This window comes from Diorhabda carinulata, chromosome 9 (genome assembly GCF_026250575.1).
Source record: "Diorhabda carinulata isolate Delta chromosome 9, icDioCari1.1, whole genome shotgun sequence".
Lineage (NCBI taxonomy): Eukaryota > Metazoa > Arthropoda > Insecta > Coleoptera > Chrysomelidae > Diorhabda > Diorhabda carinulata.
The window spans coordinates 17,948,238-17,975,007 of record NC_079468.1 but is presented as its reverse complement, the minus strand read 5'-3'; the positions used below and the strand labels follow the sequence as shown (position 1 = coordinate 17,975,007).

General features: G+C 30.7%; 2 protein-coding genes and 1 long non-coding RNA gene across 12 annotated transcripts; 1 reads left to right on the top strand and 2 right to left on the bottom strand.

The window, feature by feature from the left end:
- The first annotated feature begins 6 nt into the window (after positions 1 to 6).
- Positions 7 to 20,630, top strand: LOC130897886 (KAT8 regulatory NSL complex subunit 3). Of its 8 annotated transcripts, none has more exons than XM_057806827.1 (14): positions 7 to 192; positions 266 to 699; positions 750 to 1,011; positions 1,603 to 1,882; positions 2,183 to 2,395; positions 3,706 to 3,790; positions 4,406 to 4,553; positions 6,456 to 6,558; positions 10,273 to 10,578; positions 13,564 to 13,692; positions 16,018 to 16,251; positions 16,428 to 16,705; positions 19,882 to 20,106; positions 20,245 to 20,630. In XM_057806827.1, the coding sequence occupies exons 1-14, from the start codon at positions 112 to 114 to the stop codon at positions 20,521 to 20,523; spliced, it is 3,057 nt and encodes a 1,018-aa protein (XP_057662810.1). In that variant the 5' UTR covers positions 7 to 111; the 3' UTR covers positions 20,524 to 20,630. The 8 variants fall into 8 exon arrangements, with proteins under 8 accessions (XP_057662810.1, XP_057662809.1, XP_057662818.1 ...); XM_057806826.1 differs by having other exon boundaries at positions 6,456 to 6,648; XM_057806833.1 differs by having other exon boundaries at positions 18 to 192; positions 10,273 to 10,341.
- On the bottom strand, positions 7,951 to 15,534 carry LOC130897890 (uncharacterized). Its single transcript, XR_009059804.1, has 3 exons — positions 15,466 to 15,534; positions 13,830 to 13,944; positions 7,951 to 8,426 (listed from the first exon to the last, which is right to left on the bottom strand). It is a non-coding gene; the product is annotated as an uncharacterized LOC130897890 (long non-coding RNA).
- Positions 20,629 to 25,748, bottom strand: LOC130897888 (histone-lysine N-methyltransferase SMYD3). Of its 3 annotated transcripts, none has more exons than XM_057806837.1 (8): positions 25,596 to 25,748; positions 25,243 to 25,366; positions 24,372 to 24,613; positions 23,913 to 24,040; positions 23,616 to 23,792; positions 21,292 to 21,589; positions 21,020 to 21,182; positions 20,629 to 20,921 (listed from the first exon to the last, which is right to left on the bottom strand). In XM_057806837.1, the coding sequence occupies exons 1-8, from the start codon at positions 25,600 to 25,602 to the stop codon at positions 20,711 to 20,713; spliced, it is 1,350 nt and encodes a 449-aa protein (XP_057662820.1). In that variant the 5' UTR covers positions 25,603 to 25,748; the 3' UTR covers positions 20,629 to 20,710. The 3 variants fall into 3 exon arrangements, with proteins under 3 accessions (XP_057662820.1, XP_057662821.1, XP_057662819.1); XM_057806838.1 differs by having other exon boundaries at positions 21,020 to 21,164; positions 25,596 to 25,728; XM_057806836.1 differs by having other exon boundaries at positions 21,020 to 21,188; positions 25,596 to 25,726.
- Positions 25,749 to 26,770: the final 1,022 nt, after the last annotated feature.

Genomic DNA, 26,770 nt, shown 5'->3' with positions numbered 1-26,770 from the left:
ATAGGCAACCAAATAAACAGATTATTTGATGAGAAAGAAACGGCTTAAATGATAAATGCTGAAGTATTATTAATAATCAACTTTATATAACTTGTTTGAAGGGAAAGTGAAATGTCTGAAGATATTTTGAATGTAGATGAAAATATAAAATTCAAGGAAGATTCTTTTGACGATCAATTTTTACCAATCGAGGTATTTTGGGTTTTAGGTTATATTTACTAACTTTCCATCTTCGAAGTAGCTCGATTCTCTGAATAATTTTTAGCTTCTTGGTACAAATAAAACATCTTTGAGTGGAGTATCCGAAGAATTCAATTTCGCATTACCTAGCTTTAGTGCAAAATCAAATATGGTTGTAGAAGAAGCAAGGTACACATACCCTACACAATTAACCAACAGTTTTGATAGAGAAAATTGGACAGTATCCACCGACCATTGTTATGCTAGACCTTGGAATTGGCGACCAGAAGCTAGCTTTTTAAAACCCACTAAAACTTTATTCATACCTAAACTAGTACCTGTTAGAATCAAGTCAACACCTAATCAAGATTCAGAATTTATAGATGTTGAAGCGGAAGTTGAAGTACCCGTACCAAACTATGATGTAGACAAAGCTAAAATTTTAATGGAAGAATGTGAAAAATTTGCTTTCTCTGCGAAAACTGATTCTGAAGAAGATTGGGAAGAAAAAGTTTCAAAGTTAGTTGAAAACACAGATTTTTTAGCGCATCTACAATTATATGTTTCAGATTATACTGGACAACTAATCAAAACAAGTTGTTTAATGGTATGGTGAGCATTCTAAATAATTTCAATCTGGCAAGACTAGCTTATTCCAATTCCAAAAATGAACCATTGTTAAGAAGAACTGTAGTTGATAAAGCTGTACAAAGATTCCGAAGACTTCTAGCATCAGTCTTATGGGATCCTAAATTAGTTCAGTGGTTACATCAACTTTTGGCAGATAATTTAGGTCCACATTACTTAGCATTCTATCTTGATATTCTACAGGTAATGTATATGAAATATATAAATTTTTGTTGGAAATATATGTAATGCATATTTTCAGTAGTATAGACAAATCTTTCTTTTATTCACATTAATGTATTCATTTGCTTTAATATGAACAGTCACAAGAGGTTTTCTTGATGGTCACAGGTACTTTGTTAACATATTAGAACCACAAGTAGTACCTCTAGCTCATTTTGTAGGGAAATATAATTTTCTTTTATGCACAACAATGTTCGACTGCATATCCAAAGTAATCCTTAAAAAGATTCAAACTATTGATTCTTTTAGATGTGATTGATTAATATAAGCTAACTCTTAAACTTACTGAAATGTTTTTTACTTAACTAAAACCAAAAATGAGATATAAACCCTACCCGGACGCTAATTTTCAATTTTTGTTCCAAACTTCATTTGTACATGTTTTGTTGAAACTGTGTGATCGAAAATTACATTAATGTTATATTCTAAGTATACCTCAATGTGTATTTTTTAGGACTAAAAAATCAAAGTGTTTTAATTATGGTTGGAAAATAAAATATCTGATTAACTTTCTGTTTTAAAGTTACTATTACTTATATGTATTTTTTGTAGACTTTAAAATCAAAACTTCCAACTTTTGTTGATAAAATGATGCATGGGTCTGCAGCGTCAGTTCGTAATGGCACTTTGAATAATTCTAACTTAGCACCGTTATTAGAAAAACCATGGGATCCATTATCAACTACCTTGATGCAAGACAAACCAAAGAAACTTCCAGGAAACCCAGTTATAATAGTTGTCCCATCAGGTCCTACAATCTCTAAAATGCTTCATAAGTGGATCAATTTGCTTAGTAATCTGGCTACTGTTGTTACAGTTCCAGTGAATTTCGGTCAGTTTATTTCTATTTATAATCTTAAGTGTAAGAAACCTAACCATATTTTTTAGTCATTAAGGTCCTTTAAAAGAATGGTCGGAATATTCCTTTGGTGTTTGCAATAAAAATTAGATCAGTTTCATCATTGTTGTACCTTGTTACTATTTTGTAGTTTGTAAAGATTGTACTGAAAGAATTTATTTGAAAATATCTTCTCATTTTCTTGATAATATTCTTATTATGGGTACCTAAACTCAAAAGAATACTAATCCCTCCATCTCAATAAGACATAAATTTTTATTGTGTACCTTACAGGTTCTACTGGACACAGAATGGCAATTCCTACCATTTTAGATCAGTTATTTTCAGTAACTAGGGGAAAAATTCAAGATGTACGAGAAGATTATCCCGGTAGAAATATTATATTAGCTGGATTTAATAGTGGGGCAGCATTAGCATTACAAGTAGCACAAGTTGAATCTGTTCTATGTGTTATTTCAATAGGATTTTCTTTGCTCACTGCAGAAGGTAATTTGATTGATGTAATTTATCATGAAATGTAGTTTAAAAGTTTACTCAGTTTTTTATTATCTAACATTTGTTGCAGTAATTTTGAACTAAAATTGTTAGACATGTAATATAGCAATTCATTCTAGTAGCCAAACAACTATCACAGCATTGAATTTCTGTGCCAGCAATTCAAATAAGTAACAATAATAGGAATACACATATTGGAAAAGGGGCACAAGTAAATTCTATTAGCCTATAGTATTTCAGTTATGTATTAAAATGTTTTTTGAGGAAGAGTTTCAGAAGTAGCAGGAAGATAAGTACTCAGGTGGTGCCTGTCTAGGCTAAATTACTCCAACTAGTTCCTTCAGAACTTTGATATTTCTAGATCTAAAATGTATTTTATAATCTTTATAAAAACAAGTCCCACCAGCTTCCTCACAGGGCACTACCGCCTTGAAAATCACCAAATGAGATTTAGTAGCAGAAACTGATGAGTCCAGATTGTAATGCCAGGAGAATAAAACTCAGTTCATCTAGTTCTATAATACCAAGATGTATAATATGCAAATTCTTCAAAATAAAATATTTGTAGGGGCGACAATCTAACCTTGAAGATACGACATATACTGAAGTTAATTAAAACTCTGAAATTGGAAGCTGAGCTATAGGTGTTGAAAACAGCTCTTGGAGGAGTTAAAATATACAATTAATAAAAAAAATAAATTATTGCCAGAAATTAATAATATGGTATAATACTTCCCTTTATTCCAAAAAATCAACAATTTTTTAGATCAATAGAAATTTATGTGAGGGTTTCATTTGTAACTGATTTAGTCCACTTACCATTCATTATTTATTCTGCTTCAAACTATTAACACCATATCAATCCCAGGATGTAGAAAACAAAAATAGGTCAATATACCACCTCACCATTCTCCTGTTTACTTCAAATATACAACATATGTTTTCTTTATATATATATATATATATATATATATATATATATATATATATATATATATATATATATATATATATATATATATACTCAATACCTAGAGATTAAACTTGAATTATTAACCCTCATTTTGAATTGACTACACTTCCAAATTCCAAAGCAGATGGTATTGTCAAAAACTCTTATTAGAAAACTATTGTTAAAAAATTGACATATTTGAATTACTGGCTTCCTGGTACCAATTAGGTAAAATCTTGCTCAATTCATCTATCTACTGATAAGAAAATATTAGATCAGTCCCGTTTTTTGTCACAAATTGTATTAACAAAAAGCGTTCTAGTTAACACTAGTAAAATAATTTTTATAGGTCCAAGAGGTGAACCAGATGATAATATATTGGAACTACAGTGTCCTGTTTTATTTATTGTTGGTCAGTGTTCGAGTACATCTACGTAAGTACTGTTAAGCTAAATAATATAATTTATTTATTTATTTACCAGAATAACAGTACATTACATTATAAAGTAATACAAATCACTAAATAATCCGGCAGAGGAGAACCAGTTTCCTGTTGGTCAGTCTGAAGACGTGAGACAAGCATGGCAAGACTCTCTTAGCCATGTTTGTTCACCTCAAAAACTAACTTTAAACTAATATAAATACTAATGTCAAGGATCAAGTCTTATCTATATATATATATATATATATATATATATATATATATATATATATATATATATATATATTTATTATCAAATCAAGCCATATTGCTACTTCTTCAAGATATTTATTCATTGATGATTCTACATCTTCCAAATCATTACCTCTTGAAAAAATTGCGGTATCATCCGCATAAGATACTATATTTTCAGGCATACTTATCAATAAATCATTTATATATATTATGAACAGCAAAGGACCCAAGATTGTACCTTGTGGTACTCCTGTATCTATGTTTTGGAAATATCGCTATTATCTTAACCTATTCGGACCTTTTGTTTTCTACCATTAAGATAGCATTTTATTCAATTATTGTATTAGAATATATACAATATTTTTATCAATAGCCAAGAAGATTTAGAAGATTTACGAGAACGGATGCGAGTGGAAACAGGTCTCTTAGTAGTAGGATCTGCTGATGAATATTTGAGAGTATCCAAGAAAAAGAAAAAACAAGAAGGTATAACACAGAGTATTGTAGATAGGTGCATTGTGGTAAGTTTTTTTATACTTCTTTTTTTAACAAAAGACTCTTGTATACGGATTTATTATTTTTACTCAATTTAAAAAATATACAGTATTAGAAACATTTTTCCGGAACATAGGAATATTATAGTAAAATACTCAACCAATTTAATTACAATTTACTATTGTAAGTTTGGATAGAATTCCCCGAGTGTAGGGGAAATGGGTGAATTACGATTTGTCTTTGGCTCTAATTTACTTTTTGTGATAATTTTCAAGGTTAAAGTACCATTAGCTATAATAATTATGAAGAAGCATACAAAAGAGTACCAAACAAACTGTTACTGTAAAGTAACAATTTATCATTCCTTCTTGATGAAAAAATACTGTACACGTTCAAACACCGATTATGGTGAACGTTCTGGTCGTCTAATTGAAGTGGTTACTCCAGAAAACATTTAAAAAAGCCCACAAATTGGTTATATCTAATCGTAAAGTGATTTTACGTGAGATAGCTGAGGCCGTAAATATATCAGAAGACAGTGTTTTTACAATTATGCACTAACCGTCGACCAAAAAAATCAACGTGTTTAATTGATGATGATTCAGAGCAGTGTTTGGTTATGTTTACACGTAATAAATCAGATTATTTGCGTCGATATGTGACAACGGATAAAACATGGATCCATCACTTCACTCCGGGATCATCTGAGTGGACTGCAGCCGCTGAACCACGTCTGAAGCATCCAAATGCACAGCAGTCAACTGGGAAGGTTATGGCTTCAGAATTTTGGGATGCGCATGGAATATTGTTCATTGACTATCTCCAAAGAGACAATCATTAGAGAATAACTCATTAGATCATTTGAATACAACAGTCAAGGAAAAACGGCCTCATATGTCGAAGTAAAAACCACTTTCACCAATACAATGCACCGATTCACAAGTAGATGACAATGATGGTTAAATGAACAAATAACACTTTGAATTACTTCCCCATCCACCGTATAGTCTAGTTGTGGCCCCCAAAAACTACTGGCTATTTGCTGATCTCAAAAAATGCTCGCTGGTAAGAAATTCAGCTCAAATGAAGAAGCAACTGCTGGAACTGAAGCCTATTTTGAGGAAAAAGATAAATTCTTCAACGAGCACGGCATCGAGAAATTAGAGAAGCGTTGAAATAATTGTATGGTTCTTAAAGGGGATTACATTGATGAATATCGATTTTTGGCAAAAAATGTGTTTTCCTTAGTTAGTCACTTGACTTATTGATTGATGTGTTATCTACCAAAGACATAAATAAATTCTGAAAATTTTTACCTGAAAGATCTGGATTATTTGAGTCCTTATTTTCATAGAGGTTTCATCTTTATTTTAATTGTTTTTTTTTTAAGTATTTGGAGCCATTTTGCAGAAAAGATCTAAAATTATTTGTAGTTAAATAATTTGTGATTAGTTTTGTCACAAGTGACCTTATTAATTCAATAAAGTTTCATTTAAAAATTCTCATTTTTGTGTATTCTGTAAAAATCTCTCCTCTCTTGTTTTAATGTTGATTGATTTCGATACTATTCAAACCACAGCAATTTAGGTAACTCAAAGAGTAGAGTGAAGTTTATTATAATTCATTCCAACGTCCAATTGTTGCAATAATTTGAAATTAAGTTGGTTTCAGAAGTTACATTGATATTCATATGTTCTACAAATTATTTTTCGATATTGTATATGCACTGATTGTTGTTAGTATGTTTATTATACAATTAAAGATTGTTCTACAATTGGAAGTGAGATTTTTTAAACATATCTCATAGACTCAAGAATTTTCCTTTATTGCTAATAAAACCCAGCTGAAATAAAGCAAATGTGTCTTGCTTTTTATTTATTTATTTAGGTGGTATTCTCAGTCCACCTCATATTTTTCCTTTATTTCAGGATGAGATAGGCGAATTTGTAAGTGGATTGATCCTCTCGCCGTACCCACCGCAAATACGACAATCACCTGCTCATGTACCTCCTGAAACTCCAATAAAAAAAGGTAATGCTGAACGTAAACGCTACAACTCTAACACAAGTTCTTTGGATAGTGAACCGCCTTCTCCGACGCCCGCTAGGATACCTAGACCAGGTTTTGATAAAAATATTCATTGCTTCTGCTACATGAGCATGTTGTTGTTATTTTAGAGGATAGTGATATCTATTATAACTGTTTTTTATTGCATGTTAGAGGAACAATTGTTTAAAAAAATTTTTGAAATTAACCTAGTTGAAACCTACAAAAATGAGAGTAATATTTGTATGAAAGACTCTGCAAATGTTGGAAAACATCTTCACCAAAAAATAGTTCAAACAACTCTACAGGAGATATATAATATTGATTGTAGTCTGGTTTGGGAAAGGATTTGGACATAGGTTCAATTTGTGTTTACTTAAATACCACATCACAAAAGTATGAATATTTGTTTCTGGTGAAAAGAGAATATGTACTTTCTCGGACTGTATGTTCCTTTAACCTGCTGACAAACAGCTGTTCGACCACTATCTGCAACTTGGCATGAATAGAGAAGACGTTATACACATCCAAGTAAATATATATGCTGCCTCCTATCCAATATTTTCTTAAGCTTTTTTGAAATTCGCGCTGTAAAATTATATATTTACTGTGGCCACTTGGCAACACTAGGCCTTGATGGGTTAGATATATAATACAAATACTATCCATAGACTTATAATTACTAGAGATAAGTTTGTTAGTTTTTGACAGATCTATTTTTTATATTAGAGACTAAATAATTGTTATTATACTTAACGAGTGTTACATTATGTGATGGTTCTTTGTCTAGTTTTTTTTTAAGAATTACGGTGTGTATCCAGCACTCACTTACTTTTATACATATATAAAAACAGACATTATAATTCAAAACGAAATTATGCGAATAATTCATGAGGCTCCAATTCGTTTTCCTTATCCCGAAGTATCTATACTTCGTGTTCCTCATCCTCATGACCGAATTCAATCATTTTATTTCGAAGAAGGTCACAACATAACTTTTGATCACAGAACACAGTTGATTTAACAAACTTCTGCTTTAGTTCCGTCTCAGTTTTTGTTCACTTTTCTCACCATTTAGCTCCGTTACAGTTATATAGCACAAATTAAAAGCGCTTCGAAACATGGCGTCCGCTTTATACGTGTTGAGTTCGTAGCGTATGCACCAGCGACCGCTAGGGTTTTATAAAAGTTACACAAAATGTAACAGGCATGTTATAAAATGTTTAGTGTCCCCAGATTGAATGACCTATTGACACTAATGGATAACCATAATATTTAATGGAAAAACATATTAGTCATGAAGTAGTCTAAGGTCTCTATTGGTTAAAATAGTCTTTTCTGGCAGCTATTTGTTCCTCTGGAGACTATTGCCTCTCTAGTATCCACGCTCAGTAGATTGACAATTACATTTTTTGTTACTGTTAATTATTAAACTTTGTCTTTGGTCTATTCCTCAATTTACTTGTTTTCTGTTGTTTGTTGCTTTGAGTAACAGCAGTAGTTAGCTATTGGTGCCAGCTTCCTTTTTTGCATGAGTTTTCAGTATTTGTGTAAACTGTTTTTTAGGTTTTAGGAATGTGTAGGTCACAGACAACAACAATATAACAAAGATTTTTTAACAACCAATTCATTATTATTTTTTGTGATTTGATATTACATATTAAATTAGGGAGCAACGACTCTTGTTTGATCTTAATGTTAGGTCTTCGTGACTACCTAGGATAACTGTATGATGTGAAAAGATGTGCTCCTAGCATCAGGAGGTTCCATCTTTTATTCTCGTTCTCAATTGTTTGTTCGTTAGGCTGGATTTCAGTAAATTATTGTTTTGTGCTTCGGCGAACATTCAAAAACTAAAAAGTAAAACTATTGCCATTAAATTATGTTTAGGATTCTGTCAGTTCTAAGAAGAATCTTCTTTTTAACAAGCTTATTTGTCTGCAGGATTCAAAATAAAATTGTTGCTTGCCACACTTTCTGATTTTAAGAACATTCTTCAAAAAAACTCCAGCAACAAATTGTTCTTATATAAACTCTCAAGGTTTCATATCTTAACATGATAGCTGATATATTTTGAAAAAACAGGTGTCGTAAACATTTAACATAAATTAACAATATTTTTACTAGATTTGCTACAATATTATTAACATTAGCTTGGTTTGCGGTCTTGGTTATATATGATGAATATTTAAACTTTCAAATGTACTAAATTTAAATATAAAAGCAAATTAAGTTATCCTTGGGATGCACGACGCCCCTGCAGGGCGATGCGACTCGAACGCCATCTATTAAGCAGTCATGACATGTTGATGCGTTTCGAGGGGAGATGATATATCGGAGCATTGCTAGTGATTATAATTTAATGAAGTATGGCTTTTTTGAGGGTATATAGTGAAAAATGTTCTCATCAAGACCATGAGAACTATCAGAAGAAAGTTCGAGAGTTGTGACCAGTTTGAACTGCGGTACGAAGATAAGGAGGAAGATAAGGACCAGTGGCCACGCAGAAGTTATGAAAAATTACAAGAGTTTAGGAGCTCACAATTTCCTCACCTCTAACCTTGTATTTCCTCCTTGTGTGAAAGTGCTACTAGGAGAACATGTGATAGTGCTTGGCAAGGATTGTATTCCACTTGTTATGCATGCGGCACCATAGTGTTCTTATTTCTTCTTCTAATCAGGATTTAACTCTTATCACAAATAATTTTTCTTCTCACATTCATTGCTTTCAATTCTCCTAAATCATTTTATTTGTGTCCCTATATCTTTCCATGAAACAATATACAACTGAATAGTGTTTCTGTTTTTCCACTAGATATCAATTTCCTTGCTGAAAGTTATGTTTTGCGTTCCTAGTAGTAATCTCAGATCATCTTTGCCATTTCGATATTTCCCTTTTGGGGCCATCCATAAAGTACATCACACGAATTTTAGGACTTTTGAACCCCTCCCCCCGTCCTTGTCACAGGTTGTCACATTTTTATAACCCCCCCCCCCCCCTCCTGATGTGACGTCACACATTTTTTAAATTTATGTATGTATTTAAAAATAATCGAGAGAAAACAGCTATTTTCATTTTTTACTTATTTTTATTAAATAATAATCTAATAAAATCAACATAAAGTCCAACATTACATAAAATTTTTTAAATTTTCAATTCATATCCAAACTTTGCATTTTAGTATTTTAAATTTTAACATGTGACGTCACAAAACTATTGACCCCCCCATGCCCCTTGTCACACGATGTCACACTTCGGTGATACCCTCCCTCCCCATTAACGTGTGACGTACTTTATGGATGGCCCTTTTACGGAGTCTTGTTCAGTCTCATTATTTCCTGTGCGAAAAATCCAAATTTTTTTCTATTATATTCATGTTGAGTAGTTTCATATGGTCCTATGAACAGTTCACTATAGCGCAGTTCGTAATCTTTCAGTAATTCTTTAAAAGAATTGAAAGACAAAGGTATGGTGCTGTGATCACCCTGGTTTGTTTACGAAAAACGCATTAACAATATGTCTGATGCCCAGTTGCCATATCTGGCCGCTAGATGGCGCTCGCGTAACAGGGAGTATAAAATACGACCCTCATGACTCATGAACCCCAAGAATTATTAGTATTCGATATTAAAGTACATTTGGAATTGATTCAACATTTAAAGCGAAATGTTTTCAAATTAACATGATTTTTCTTGTAGTAGGCAGACCTCCTGGTTCAAAGACTAAAAATCGTCTAGAAGCAAAATGGGCACAACAGATAGCTCAAGGTAATACACCGGCAAATCCTAACTCGGCTAGTCCAACATCTCCTCCTTATTCAACTACACCAACTCCTGATACCTCTTCCAATGACAGTTCACATACAGACAAAACTCACCTTCAAAATGCTAAACCCGATCAATCTTTCACACCGATCAAAAAAATCAAAACACTTAAGCCGGTAATCAGCGTCGAACAAAAAACAACTTCGTCGCCACCTAAAAATCAACCACAACAACAACCAGGTTAGTTATCTATGTTGTGATTTGGAAGGGGTATTGTAATGGATATACTGTCTAAATAAATGAAAACATTAAAGACCAATATTTTGATGCTAGCTTAGAAATGCTTAGATGCTAGAAAAGTAATTGTAATAACAATTTAGGTATGAGATTGATTTATTATGATTCTGTTTAAATGTACAATGTAAGAATACAATTGGCATCAATGTATTATTTATTTCGTTTACAGAGATATATGTATTTCACCATAGCTAGTCTGCTATTTTGATCTTTTTCAAGCCACATAATAAACTCTAACAAACATCTATAATTTCCATTATCCAAATTATATGTGATTTATTACAATATTATATCCATTAAAAACATGGAGTGTTGAGGTCACAAAAGAATCAATGGGAATGAAGAGGACAGTACAATTGTCAGAAAAAAAGCACAAATACCTTTTATTGACCAGTAGCCTTTCTGTTATGTAGCAGAATGCTCCTATAAGAAGAGCGAGGAAACCAAAAAAAATTCCTTCTCATTATTGACTCTGCTAGATTCAAAATGTATTTAGATTTAAGAAGTAACAACTCACTTCCTTACAGTTTATTGTCATTTCAGGAAGCATCTGATAAGATTAAGTATAAAAGAATTTGACTAGTATAGATTCCGATTGAAGTAGGATGAAACTTCAATTCATTTAGCTCTAGAATGCGTGGCCATTATCAACTTTAATAAAAAATGATGATAACTGTAGGAGCAAGTTTCTTTGAAGCCATCACAGATACTAAAGGTCATAGATTTCTGGAACTGGAAAGCTAGCTGTATGTGTAAAATATTGTTTGGGAACTCCATCGAGTTGAAGATGGCAGTGTAATATAACTTGTAATAAAATCTATCTATACGACAATTTAATAAGATAAGTTAGACACGTTGTTTGTATATTCAGATGAGATATTATCAACTGTAGTTGTATATCCAAGAAGAACTGGGGAACATTGAATTTTCGATGACATATGAAAACAATGTGACCATATTTTGATTATTTGAATATGTTAAAAAATTTCAACAGCAGCAACAAAAATTTTGACTGACATAAGAAGAGGGATTGTTATTTTGAAAAAGAAAACAAGAGATACTAGTTATATCAATCACTGAGAAGCGCTTTGTGCGCAAACATTTTCAAAAGATTTGTTATTTCAAGAATTTTTATTTGAAATGGAAAGCTAGTTCGCTGATCTTCTGCTTCTCCCTTTTCTGGAAATTAAAGCATTTCTCCTCGAGAAGGGCGTTCATTATCTGGAAGTAACAGACCATCAGTGGATCCAAAACTTTTATTTCATCTCATCTTAATCTTAAGGGAAAGGAAATTCAATTTTTTTGATGTTAGAAAAACTAATAACATTCGAAAATAGATTATCCATTTTTGCTTAGGATTTTGAAAAGGGAAACATTGTTTCACTTTCCGAGTCTGAAAACATTTCCTCTATTAATAAACAAACACAAATTTTATCACAATAAACATCATCATCATAAAGCCTTTTAACCCTTTGGATTATGGCTACCGCTTATAGCGCTTTAAAATCCTTTTTTTGAGGTGGATTATTCCTCGCTTTCTATTTTTGTTTTCTTTATAGTTTATCGTTTGTCTTGACTGCTTTTGTTATTATTTTCTACTCTTTTCGGTTCCGAAATTTTGCCCTACAGTTATCTATATTAAGTACTCTTATGTCCTCCTTTATTTCGTTTCTTTAAGTCTTTCTCGGCCTGCCTCTTCTCCTTGGCCACAATGGGGTCCATTGCCTTTTGAACATATCAGTTGGTTTTATTCTCATTCCCAGCCCAGTTGAGTCTCACAATAAACAATAATTTAAAATATAAGGGAAGTGTTGCTCAGCAGGTTTCAGGAATTTTAAAACAGCAGACTCAAAATTCCTACGCTACGATAATAAAGTTGAATTTGAAAATTAAGGAGATATAGCGCTGTAAATTCGAACGTCTTTATGTTGAATTGAAAATATCGGGGAAGAAGACATGTGATCCTAGTTCACAACACAAGTAGTCTGCTTTTTATGACCTGGAAAAGGAAGACATGATCATTTTCAACGCTTGGAATACTGACTCTTACGATCAGCTAAAAAAAATTCGCGTTTGTCGTTCTTTTCCTTTTGAGAGTAAACCGAGAAGTCGTCTTAATGATGAGAAATCATGCCTAAAACTAAAAACAACATATAAACCTGACTTATTCAAATTTTTTAAGGAGATTCAAGCACATTGTTCGCATTCATAAATATTGATTCAGTATGAAATTTAATTTTATTTAGTGTACTACTCATTAATTGTAATAAAAGTTTACTGAACAAGCAGATTTGGCTCCCAATTTTTAAAATGTTCATATTTGGTTTTTTGGCTAATAAGTTTGCCGACCGCTGCACTATATAATCGTTTATTGCTGGTAAATCAACTTACTTAGCTGCTACTTTTATATTTGACATTGTTGACATTTTATACATGCGTTCATTGAATAAATGTTACATTCTTAAAATTTTATTTTCGTCTCATCCTTATGTCTCTTTATAAGTTGTGTTCTACAAACCATTTTTCCATGCTTGTTGTTTTTGACAAGTACTTCTTATCCTTCACAGTTTTCAGATTTTCGTCCTATTTATTCTCTTTGCTTTTTCCTTGGTTTACCTTCTTCCATTGTTTTCCTGGCCCCTTTTCATCAGCTAAGTCTAATTATATGTCTATATCTATTTCATTGGTTATTAATGTTTGTCTTACCAATTCACTTTTTTTCTAATTCTGACTTATTTCCTATATCTGACCTATATCATTCCGTTTTTTTTTGTGAAAATTTAAAAAGCAAAGCAAAAAAAGCAAAAATATTGGTCTTTAAAAATCGTTTTCGTAATTTCACTGAAAATAATAATCCCTGCATGAAAAATTCTCATTTTATTCATATATATTCCTGATAATTGAATAATAATAAAACTGCATTTACAGCTAGAACGCAAGCATTTGCTATGAACAGAAATTTAGTTCATGGAAATACGAATATTTCAAATTTACTACAGGGTGGTATTAAAACGATACCACCAACAATTCCGAAAGCATCAACTTCAGGAATAAAAGGTAAGATATGATGTTAATATATAATCGATAACTGTAATTCTGTTCTAAAAAGAAAATTATCTTTTTTTGTTCTAAATTTAATTTTATCCTTTTCTAATTTAATATGATGCAAGATAAATAAAAAAATATCCATATACCTTAACAAGTTTGCTTCTGTATCAGTTATAATATTTTGATTTTTGAATTATCCTATTTGATAATTAATAGTTCTAATATTTCATAACTTCTTTCACACACCATTTATTATATAGCCTGTATTCAGAAATATATATCAGTATATTGTAGTAATACGCTTTATCAAAAGTTAGAAAATATGATAAAGCTATTATGTTGACGTAAAATTGCATTTTCCTGTAGATAAACGTTATGCAAGTGATTCTCTTCCTTCAAATATGTTCGTTTTTTCTCATACACACAATATTTCAAGTAATGTAGACTTTACATTTCTTATGAATCAAATCTGTACATCCGAAACATCCAGCTGATGAGACCCAATGATAGACACAATAGAACAAGCCGAAACGACTCACTAGTTTATTAAACAATAGTGCCCCTCTGAAATAATTATGAAACATGTTGATTAATTGAATAAATATAAAATACTACCCATCAATTTGGATTTTTAAGTAACAAATGCACAAATGATGCTATATTCTCCCTCCTATGTCTACTCTAGCCTAAAGAGCCATCACTCCAATGCAATAACTTGTGATTTTTCTAAGGCTTTCGATTGTGTTAATCATACTATTTTAATCAACAAATTTCAGTACTACGGTTTCAGGGAAACACCTCTCGCATGGTTTAAGCCATACCTTACCAACAGAAGTCAGCTTGTAAGGGTTGATACAACGATGTCTTCTTGCAAGTCAATTGAATGTGGAGTGTCCCAAGGCTCAGTGCTATGCCCTATTTATAAACGACGTTTACCATGACACTTGGACCGACTTTAACTAATTCAATACAATGCTCAGTAGTACACGAACCATGTATTCAAATCAAATCAAGATTAAAATGAGTTTCTTTGTGAAGAGTATTTATATTCAAATATGGTTTTTTTTGAGATGTCCACTCGTCGAAGCTAAGCGAGTTGTATCTTGAGAGGTGCAAATTCGATAATCACGTCATCTTTAACCGTGTTTGAAAAGTTTATAACTGTAGATCTGATTATATTAGGAGAGTTAGGGAGTTGAAATCCACTCTTCGAAAACAAATATCTTAAATCTGAAGACGTACAAAATGAATTAACACTAAAACTATCCTTATGAACCATTCTAAAAACGATTGTTTGTATTGAATTTTCTTTTATCAAATAGCCATCGATAGTTTTTTTTACTTTTCTTCTTGGGAAGTTCTTCTCCTTTATCAACAATATTTTGAGATGATGTTGACGGTGAGAACACCTCTGTGTTTTGTTGAGATGATTGACCTATTATTAAACAGTGTTTAGTTCTCAAGAGGGTTTTTAGGCCGGTTGGCCTTAGAACGTTGGCTAATTTATAAAAAATTAGAACATAGTAGACATTTTACTTTCTCTCCATTTTCAGACCTCCTTCTGTGCCGGTTTTGAAAGAAACATCCTTCAATAGTGGAATGGAAATTTGTCGTTCGCGTGTAAAGTAAAATGTTAGGTATAAATTTGATTTAAATCGTACAAATTGCAATCTTGCGGCTTGCGTATAATAACGATAATAAAATACAATATTGAACAAGGACGATATCTTCAATTAAGGACAGCAATTCGATGACAAATAAATAAACATTATACTAACAAACCTTGCAGTGCAGTTGGACTAAAACAAAACCACGTCGACGAGTGACGACTTTATTAATCGTACGACAACTGACTGACATGAGTGAATGAGTGGCACTGATAAATGATAGTGATAACTGACATGTCGCGGTGTGAGTGGTTGCGTGATACATGCTATGTGCGTGTGGACGCGCAATTCAAATGGAAAACGAGTTGCTGAGTAGATTAAAGGCGGCAATTTGAATAAATTTGCATTGGCGGGATATTGCGGGATCCGGCAGAGCCTAAAATTGAACTGCAATCCCACTTTGCTGGATTGCAATCCCTAGTCACGAATGAATAGGAGATAGAAAAATAATTATTTTCTCTTTTACAGTTCGGATAGCTTAAATTAATTACAGACATATAATATTGTCTGTCATCCAGTTATTACAAGAATATCACATACATGTAATTTTCATACATTTGATGACTACTTTATTACCATACATTTTATTTGTATATACATATCCATGTCCAACAAACTATAAATGTACCAATAACCAACATTCTTTTCAAAGAAGTCATTATTTCAGTTTTAGAAAACGTCACTATTAACAGCAACATTACAAGCAAACTAATTCCAAACAGATCTATCGATTTATCAAAAATTACATTAGTTAATTCTAAAACACCTAGTACTTCTATCAGTAACGTATTACTTTTACCAGATGGAAAAATAAAAACAATTGGAGCCAATATGAAAGGAACTGGTTCGACGCCAATAATGTTACCTATAAGTCAACAAAAAAATGTTACAAAACCAACAAGTAAGTTTTCATATAATAACAAAAAAATGTATAATTGTCATCAATCTTCATATTATTTTTCGATCAATTTGGATATTCTGCTTTCTTCAACGAAAACCATCTTGCTGATATAGTTGTTTAGAATGAGGTTAGTCTAAAAATGTTGATCAAGATAAAATTGTTTTTACTTTTTTTAGCACTTTCCGGAGCGAAGTACATTACAGGCAAACGTCAATTGATTAATCAAAAACCTCCTCGACCTATAAAGAAATCTATCTTTATACCTTCTGCGAATATTGAATCAAATTTACCGCCTCCAACAAATTTAACCACTCAAGATATTATGGACCTTCCTATAATATTCGCTGACGATAATCAAATCATCAATACAAATACAACAGCAAATTCTACTATAACGGTAAATACAACAACCACAGTTTCTACTACACCGACGTCAATTCAACTTATTACCCAGGTAAATAAATAATTGATGTGTATATTCTACTTCTCCCATTTTTTTATTACACAGTAAAAGAATTCTATTTTGTCTTACATCAATTATAAAAACCAGAAAAAACGTGAATTTGTTTATAAAAAGAGTAAGGCAAGATATATAAAGTTACCCTGCAATGGATTCCGGAACACACTGCAGTTGAAGAAAACGAAATAACTGACTTGCCAAAGTAGAGGACAAACCCTTCATAAGATCTGAACCCTTTTGTGCTATCAGCTATACAGAAAGCAATTGGAAAGAGGTAGATAAGTGTAAAATCAGTTTAAGACAATGTACAGGGGTCTAGACACTCCTGGGAAACTATAACCAGAGAAGATCTGCTGAATGTATAAACCTAAAGAAGAGTAACTTATGAATACTAACAAAAGTCCTGTAGGGGCGCTAGACTTAACAGAGAATGTAGCGTACATAGGACGAGACCTCCATCAACATTCTCTCGAAGTGTGACACACTACAGAACTCCATGGCACTACATCTGGTGGCGTATGAAATAGAAGACGAAGAGCTATAGCATTTAGAGCCATCTCATATTCTGAACTACCTTAGTGGAGTGAGATTAATAGATTAGTTGTAAATACTGGGATCCTCAGTGCCACAACAAGAAAAGGGGACATAATAGATTCTTTGGGTCACGGTGTACATGATACCCTAATATACACGTGCATTGTATTATATAAGATGTCGCGTTAAAAATGAATATTATAATGGAACTAGCACTCCACTTTTCTTTTAATCGCTTTTTAACAAAATTTTTAGCTAAAGTTTGGTATATTGATCAATTTCAGTATATGTGTAGTTAATAAAATGAAACAGAACGACTATCTAGTAGAAAATACTTTTCATCCTACACTCACTATGCTAATTAGCATCTTTTTTATAATCAAGGATCATATTTGAGGCGCTCCCTCAAAAAATGAGTTGACCGACCACTACAAAAAGCAAGGAAGAAACCAATTGGAATCGATTAATTATCTTATTAGGCAAAAAACCTTAATAATAATTTTTTATCAACTAAAACTTTTAAAATTACGAAAAATGATAAAAAAATGTTGCGCTAATTATTTTCTAATGTAAAATGGATAAAAATAAACACTTTTTACTCATGGTATTTTTTCGAAAACTTTTTCGTTTTCGACTTACGCACAAAAAAAATTCTCAGCTTCTACCACATCTTTTTAAAATTTACAAAATGGGAATTCGTGAAAACATGTGCTTTTAGGCAGTATCTTTTTTCTTCGCGATACTTATTTTTACATTGTCATACAAAATTCGTGAAATCGGCATATTTGCGATGACGACTATTTATTAATATTGTTATGGCAATTGGTATTCTTCTTTATACCATGTAATGTCGAAAAGAAGCCTTTCCCAATCACAACTTCTTTCAATTCTGCAACAAAATGTATTGTACCAAAAAGAATTAGAAAGTCATGAGCGTTAAAGTAAAATGAAAATTATTTCCAAAAAACAAACTTATTTATTTACATAAAATATATACATATGTCATCATAGAGTTTACTATATTTTGACATTGCAACTACTATGTCTAAATTTAATCTTCAGTCTCTCATTCGTCACTTGAATCCATATGGTCATTTGAAATTGTTTGATGATTGGATAGCTCGCAACATTGCAAACGTTGAGAAAAACAAGAAGACATATCTTCATCTTTGCAGTGCAAGAACAAATGAATTTTTGTAACATTTTTATGGTTGTATCTCCTTCAAAATAAAAAAAAATGTTAATATAATCTAGTATACATAAAGATTCGTGGGATTGAAGAATGTTTTGTTTGAAAAAGCCTTTTCTCGACATTTCATGGTATAAAGGATAAATACCAATTGCCAAAGACAACATTGCCTCGAAATCCGCAAATTTTAGGAATTTTTTAAGACAAATTTGTCAATGTGAAAAAAATTATCACTGTCTAAAAGAACATGCTCTCACAAATAATTTGCATTTCGTAAATTTTAAAAAGCTGCAGTTTAAGCCGAGAAAAATATTTTTTAAATATACGCTTATCGTAATTTTACCATTTTTTATTTGATAATAAATTACTGGCCATTGAGACAAAAAAAGTATTAAGGTTTTTTGTTCCTAATAACATGATTAATCGATCCCAATTGGTTTTTTCCTTGCATTTTATTGTGGTCGGTCAACTCATTTTTTTGTGCATCTTTTTGGAGGTACGCCTATTTATTTTTGTTCCTTAGATAATATAATAGGTATAACCTTAACTAAGTTAGAATTTCTGGAACCGTTGGTGATATTCATACTGAACACACTGTTTACACCACTACTCACTACACTGTCTGACGCGCGTTCCGATAACCAAGTTATCGTGTTGGTGTAGTAGTAATATAAAAAAAAATATGTAGTAGTATATCAGATACTACGTGTAATTATTTTTGTTCCTTATATAGTATGATGAATTGAGTCTAGATGTATATCAGACAATACGTGTAATTTTCATTTGTACACTTTGTATACAACCATTTCCAAAGTAGCTTATTTCAGTTAAACATTTTCATTTGTCGACTGTTTCCATTTAGACCTGAACGGAATCCTAATTGTATTTTATATTCCATTTTCATCATCTATGATCAATTTCAATATTTCATTCGAAACATTATGTCTAAAGCGTTCAGTTTTCAGTTATTTCAATCTTCTACAAAATTCTCACTCCTACCTTTTTAATGTTTTAATGGTTATTGTAAAAATTTAAGTTTCTGTTGTTTTTTTGGTAAGAAAGGAAAATTGGATATGGTTATACTATGAGTCTGTTAAACCTTCCTTCATTCATAATTGTAAATCACACATAGGAACAAACAAAAAATTGAAACAATTATAATAAATAATCAAAATGGTTGCCACCAACTTCCAAACATTCATGAATTATTCTTAAAAATGAGATAAGTGAATTCTTTGCGTAGAAATAGATCAAAATGCATTCTCATTTTTGTCCTGACAATCTTGTTTGGCACAGCTTAGATTTTTCTATTTGAGCTCTCAGAAAACTTGAGTGGTGTGAGATATACATGTCAATTTAACTCATAGTAGTATGTCCTTACATTATCATTATCAGTAGTAAATTGCAATTTAATATAAATATGTATAACTAATTTATTTTTTAACAGGTACCAAAAGCTGTGACTCCAGCTAAGTACATGCTGGTTAATAAACAATCTATATCACAAGGAAATTTTATTATAACCCCCAGTATAAAGAGGACTATTCCAGCGACGTTTAACAAACCATCTAAATATACAAAGATCATTCTCTCTTCCAAAAAGACTAACTTGGAAGATCTAAAAACGGCTCCTAAAGTTCCATCTCTATATTCAGAGTTAGCTGGAAAAAAGGTTAGTTTACAACTAATCCCTTGCTTGCAAAATCTTTATAAAAATGGATTTTATTGGAAAAAAACATTTGTATTCAATGAACACTATAAATATCTATTGATACTGAAAATGCGCAATGTTCATACAACAATTTTGTAGGTGATCAACACTCAGGGGCAAATAATAAAAACTCTTGCACCCCAAGCTGGTACAGTGGGACTTGTAGATCTTGAAAATGAAATTAAAGCAACAGCAGTACCAAAACCATCTTTGTGCATATCTGACATTAAGCAAATTAAAATACTTCCCAAAGTTTCTGGAGAGCTGGTATCAGTATCATCTATAAAATCAGAGTCATCTCAGAAGAGATCGCCCTCCGTTGATATTGATGAGAATGATCCAGATTATATTCCTCCCAAAAATTTGAAATTGGAGTGACCATTGATCCTTCAAAAAATTGTTTTTATTAACATGGACAAGTGTGTTTATTTTAGTACTGATATTTATTGTTATTCGATTTAAATTTTTTAATAAAAAAAATAATTGAGATGAATGGTTTTATTTAGTTAAAAAAGAAACAAAAAATAATATTCAGCAGATTTATGTCACGACAAACTTTTATTCACTAACTTTCACCTTCTAACATTATATCTTGAAAAAGTGGTACAAGCTGTTCCTTGAATAAAGAACTACTTGTTCCATGAGTAACACTTAAAATATCTTTAGCGCTTTTCAAATATCCCATAGCTTCTCCTGGGCGGTTTTGATACAGTAATAACTTTGCCAGTTTTAAATGCAGAAGTCCCGTCAACGGATGATAAGTCCCATAGTATTCACTACAAAAAATAACTATTATTATGAATAATCAAATAGAAATGAATTGTGAAAATTAGTTATAATAAGATTGTAGATTTATTTTTACAGAGATACTTACTGGAAACATTTAACAAGTTGTAGTCCATATTCAACAGCATCATCATATTTTGCAAATTCTATACTACTATCAAATGCCAAATCTAGTGTTTTGATGTGTTTAACATTATATTTATAAAAAACACCTTTTTGTTTTTTTAAACATACTTTACAAACGTCAAGGACTACGTCTAAAGTTAAGGATTCAATTAATTGTCATCATATACCTAAAGAAAATTACATATAACTTGCAAATTACCATTGTCAGTGAAGAGAAGGATGCAAAAAGGATACATATTGTTTCTTTCATGGAGTCAAGATGAGTACAAGTCATTTCCATAACATCCCAGAATGTTTGTATGAATTCGCCAGTAATTACTGACCCACATTTTGAACATGTATCGTTTGATTGTACAGAAGCACTATCTATACAATTATCGCAATCCAAATTTGGACATGCAGCTCCCATCATGTATATGACTGGTTCCGGATTAATACATTTTGGACATCGACAAGTGAAGTAGTAAGTTTGTTCCAATTCTAGTTGCCTCTCCTTCTTGGGAGCCATTACGTCTATGTAACTAATGAAAATCTATAGAAAAAATATGAAATCTTCTATAAACTATATTAATTATTTGATCGAATCTCTAGAATGGTATACATTTGCATTTTTCACAAGTGCTAGAAAGGTGGTAAATTTTATAGGGTATTGAGCCAGATTATGTTGTTTTGAGTTTACATTAACAAATAAATTACTCATTTAAACTCTCTTTTATAGAATTCAAAAATATCCTATAAAGTAAAAGTTTTTATTATTATTTGATAAAGGTGGTTTGAAGTCTACATTAATAATTAGAGCTGATAGTATATCCAAAAATTCGGGTACTTCTTTATCACTTATTTCTAAATTAATGGTAATGGAGATATAAACCCTTAGAGAGATAAATTCAGATCCATTTGACAAATATTTGAAAAATAAACCCTTTAAAGGGTTGTCTCCCTTTTTATTCAGTTCTACTTATTTTTGAGCATACTATTAGTCCTAGAAATTGTATATATTGTTCATAATTCTGGATCAATTTTTATAATGATATTGAAATATTTGATGTTGCCAGCATATATGTGGTTTCTATCTTAACTATTATCCCATAGAAGAATAAAAATGAGATATTGCAATATGAAAATGTTCCTAAAAGAGAAAGTTTATTTTCCGAGTTGACACATAAAATTAGAATAATTAATAGTGAATTCAGTTTTGTTGATAGATCTTAGTTATTCCAGCAACCAATGAGGTTCATCCATGTATTAAGTAAATATACTTTATTTTAAAGTGAATATAAAATTAATATATTTTAGTTGTGGTTAAAGTAATTAAATAAAAAATGAAAATGTATGGACACAACATTCTAATTAGTTACAAATTCATGCAATTTTTAAAAAAATTCTTATGTAATTAAAAGATGGAACCGAAACCAGAAAGTTTTTGTTCAGAGACCTGTTAAAAGTAAGTGCTGATAAACAAATCTCCATGCAAAGTGCAAACACTTATCAATTCAGAACACTTTTCGTACCTGAACAGATTCTTCTTTTGTAACAAGCATGAAATGTTGCATTTTTATAAATTTAAAAATTTGCAGACTAAGTGTTCTTCTACAAGATGAGAAATAATAATAATTGTTGGATTTATGAAAATTTCCAAATACTAGTATAATTCAATTCAACTAAATATGTAATAATTTAACGCTAAGAAAGAATAATGCGAATGTATATATACGAGGTGTATTTGTTAAATAAGTTTGGTTTCTATCACATATAATATTGAAGAAATTCATTTGCCCTTGAAGTCTTTTTTTATGCAGTAATGACCCCTATTTTCATTTGCGTAGAATGTCAACAAACAAAATATGAACTGATACAAAAGCACACATTGCAAGTGCATTTCAGAAAACAATTCCTAGCGCGTCTCATCTCAATTAGAGACGAATTGGAGTGGCTGAGGATTTTTGTAATCTTGTTAATGTGATCCTAGAATAATTTAGCTTCTCAGTCATAGATATTCACGTTCACTGAGATTGCTCTACAATTTTCAAACATTCGGAAGAAAATATGAACCAAACTAAAGAATTTGCTATAGTTATACACTTCATTTGATTAACTAACTCAATTTTGAAGATTAAAGTTTCATATTTCATTTCAAGTGAATTTTACCAATACAGATAATAGTATCCTTCCTTTTGCATGAAATCTCAAATAATTTAAACTTATTTAAGTGTATCTCATTCAATTCTACGTCCTATTTAATCTTATTCAAATCAGATGAATTGAAATATTTTCCTCCCTCTTTACCGCAGCACCAAATTTTGTTTTGTAAAAAAAACTCACTTTGACGAATAATTGAAAAATTTGAGAATATATTTACTTGTTTTACTTTTGTATTGGCTAGTGCATTTTGGGTTAGAATACAATGAACTGAATGAATGTCTCAGTTTGTCATTCCATTTGACCCTACTATATCAAAGTGATAACAGGTGAGCTGATATTATCACCTGAATTTGAAATAAATCAGATCATTTGCAAAAGAAGAGCTATGAATGTAAGAATAAGTATTTATTGTTTACCTTGGACCAGTTCAGACTAGGCAGTGTTTCTAAAGCTCTCATTATTAAAGTTGTTCCTTCGAAAGTAACTACAGCTGTTGGTTGACAGGAATGATCTACAATAGAGGCAGCTAAATAAATTCCTGTACCGACACTTTGTAATTCTTGATTGCAAATACTGAAGGAATTAACACACATCTGAAAAATAAAATTTCAATAATTTATTAAACAAATTTAATGTCTTGATTAGTAAATATTTACATGTTAATATTTCAACACATAAAGAAAACTACAAAATATTTAAGTTGATATTTTTACCCTGCCAAACATTCCCATTAATTCTGCAGAGTTTGGTAGAGATTCTCCTCTAAAAAATTCATACAGAACTCCATACAACGAAGAAAAATGCTCCATCCTGGGATTGTCGTTTTTGAGATTTGGATAATCTGAAACATTGTACCATGAAAAATATACAGTTTATGATATATATGAGAGAGTAATTTTAACACAAAAAAGTTTGTATGTAGCAGTTCTTATGAGATATGCTAGCTGTCTCAGGAAGAACTTCAAGTGTTTGGCAGTACAGTTTCTTGACATCCTGTATCTTTAACTATTAGAATAACAATACCAATCTAACTGATTCAACTAAATGTTCTACAATTTTTAATATTCTTTATTTCAATTATTAAAATTATTGAAAGAAAGCACACAGTTTTCATGATCTAATCGATAATTATAATTTATTAAAGTGTAGAATTTGAAACAATTTCCACTTACGTGACATTAAATCCTTGAACTTTCTATATTTTTTATCAGAATAAAATGATCTGGTGTTATGCCCTCCTTTCTCCAAAATTTTAATTAATCTTGCTAGCATTCTAGCAGCATCGGGTAATATTCTGGGCCTTATTTGCTTCAAATATTGACATTCCAGTTTGTGTACTGACCATCCCTCTTTTTGGCATGCTCGTCCACAGTAATAAGTGTATTGACAAACTGAACATTTTAAGAGTTGACCCCTAGAAATTTATTTTCAATATTTTTGTAGGACGTAGATCCCCGACATTTATTATATTTATTTGCGATTTTAAATATTAGTAGGAGAGAAATATTTTTGAAGCAAATTGAGAAATGGACATTGAATATATCTTATGAATATTACATAAAAGACCTCACATAATTAACTAATTACATAATATTATATATATATATATATATATATATATATATATATATATATATATATATATATATATTATATATATATATATTATATATATATATCTATATTATATATATATATATATATATATATATATATATATATATATATAATACTAATACTATTGTGAAAGTTAAATATAAATCAAAATATTCTAATTCTGAGTATTTTGCATTTGTCCAAAATAAATCGATTTATTATTTTTCCAAACCTATTTAAAAATGACTGGTTTTGAGAAAAGTTGATAAATTAATAACTGAAATTATATAAACTTGTCAGAATTTTAAAACATGCAGTCATCTAAACATCATAATTCACTAGATCAAACAAACCATTAATTTCTTTCAACAAATTATTAAATTTGTTTACAATAAAATTAAAAAAAATTAAAATCAATGAACTACATACTTTTTGAATATAACTTACTTTTTCAAACAAAAATCACATCGTTCAGTTCTAAATTTTGAACATAATATATAAACAAAAGGTTTTTCTTCCAAAATAATACCTCCTTGGGGTATTTCTTTAACAATTCGCATTTCTTCAGAATCTAAAAAGAAACAAATATTTTAAGTTTCACCTATAATTTCAAGGTGATCGAATTTGGGATCTATTTTTATCTTTTACCTATTTCTAATGGGATCTAATTTTAGAAAGCAGATAAACTAGTTCTATAAATATTTAAATACATATTTCCAATTTAAAAATTATAGATTTCAAATTTTTTATAACTACCAATATTAACTTTTTCTTTCTGAATATTGTCTTAATAAACATACCAGACATTTTTAAACTTAATATTATGACATAGATTACAATCTTTTAATAATATAATATATATAAGTAATTCCCGGTACATATTGTTCTAAATTATTTGTTTATATTTTGATCATCCATAACCTCATTTTTCTCTCGAAATTGTTCTGACAGATGACATAAATTGACTCCTGTGCATATATTTGATACATATATGCCGGTGTGAGGTAGAAAGTAATGAAAAGAGTTAGTTAATTTTATGAATGCCTCTCAAACTCAAGCAAAAAATTTAATTACTATATAATTTTATAAATAGTGGCCTAAAAGTATTTGGTAGTCGAAGCGAATACAATTTTTCTAACTGAAAAGCTTTATTATTCGAGTGTATTTCACACTTATTATAATGATAAACTGTTGTGCTTTCGGCTGTAAAAATCACAGCCAGAAAAAGGAGCTAGGAATATCATTATATAAGCTATTAATAATTAAAGTGTGGTTCCTTCGATTATTAGTAACCATTGATTTTCATTGTTTGAAAATTATTTGAACTGTGACAAGGATATATTAAAGCTACTTTCATTCGCTATTTCAATGATTTTAATTCAAAACTTTAGAATTTATCTTGTGGTATTAAAGAAGTATATTATTATGATTCCAATTAAACCAGTAGCAGTTTATTTTCAATCTAAGCTATCCACCGACAATTCTTTAAAAAATGTCTGTACTGTTTATTTACATTCATACAAACAGTACTTGTTTAAGTTCAAAATTTAACGTTAGAACATCTGGCATCGTCACAGATCAGCCGAATTAAAACCATAGACAATTACTAGTCTATGATTAACACGCAATCATACAACACTGACAGTTTTTGAATTTTTTTTTCTATTTCTACATTCGGTGAATAAACTCCTAGGGTGCATTCCACTAAGCACTCACGACGGCGATCTTTTCTGTTCCACTTAGTCAGGAGCGTTATAATCGTAAGCCCAAGTGGAATGGCTTACGAGGCATTTTGAGGGTTGAGATGAATATTAACGAATAGCAAAACAGAAAAAAATATAGCGAAAACTTCAAGAAGTTATGTTAAAATTTTTGAGTTATTTAATTTTTTAGTGGAGTGCTCAATACACTTACATTAAAGTAAATTCAAAATATTTTCTGCGGCGATAGTAGAATATTTGGTGATGCGTCACAA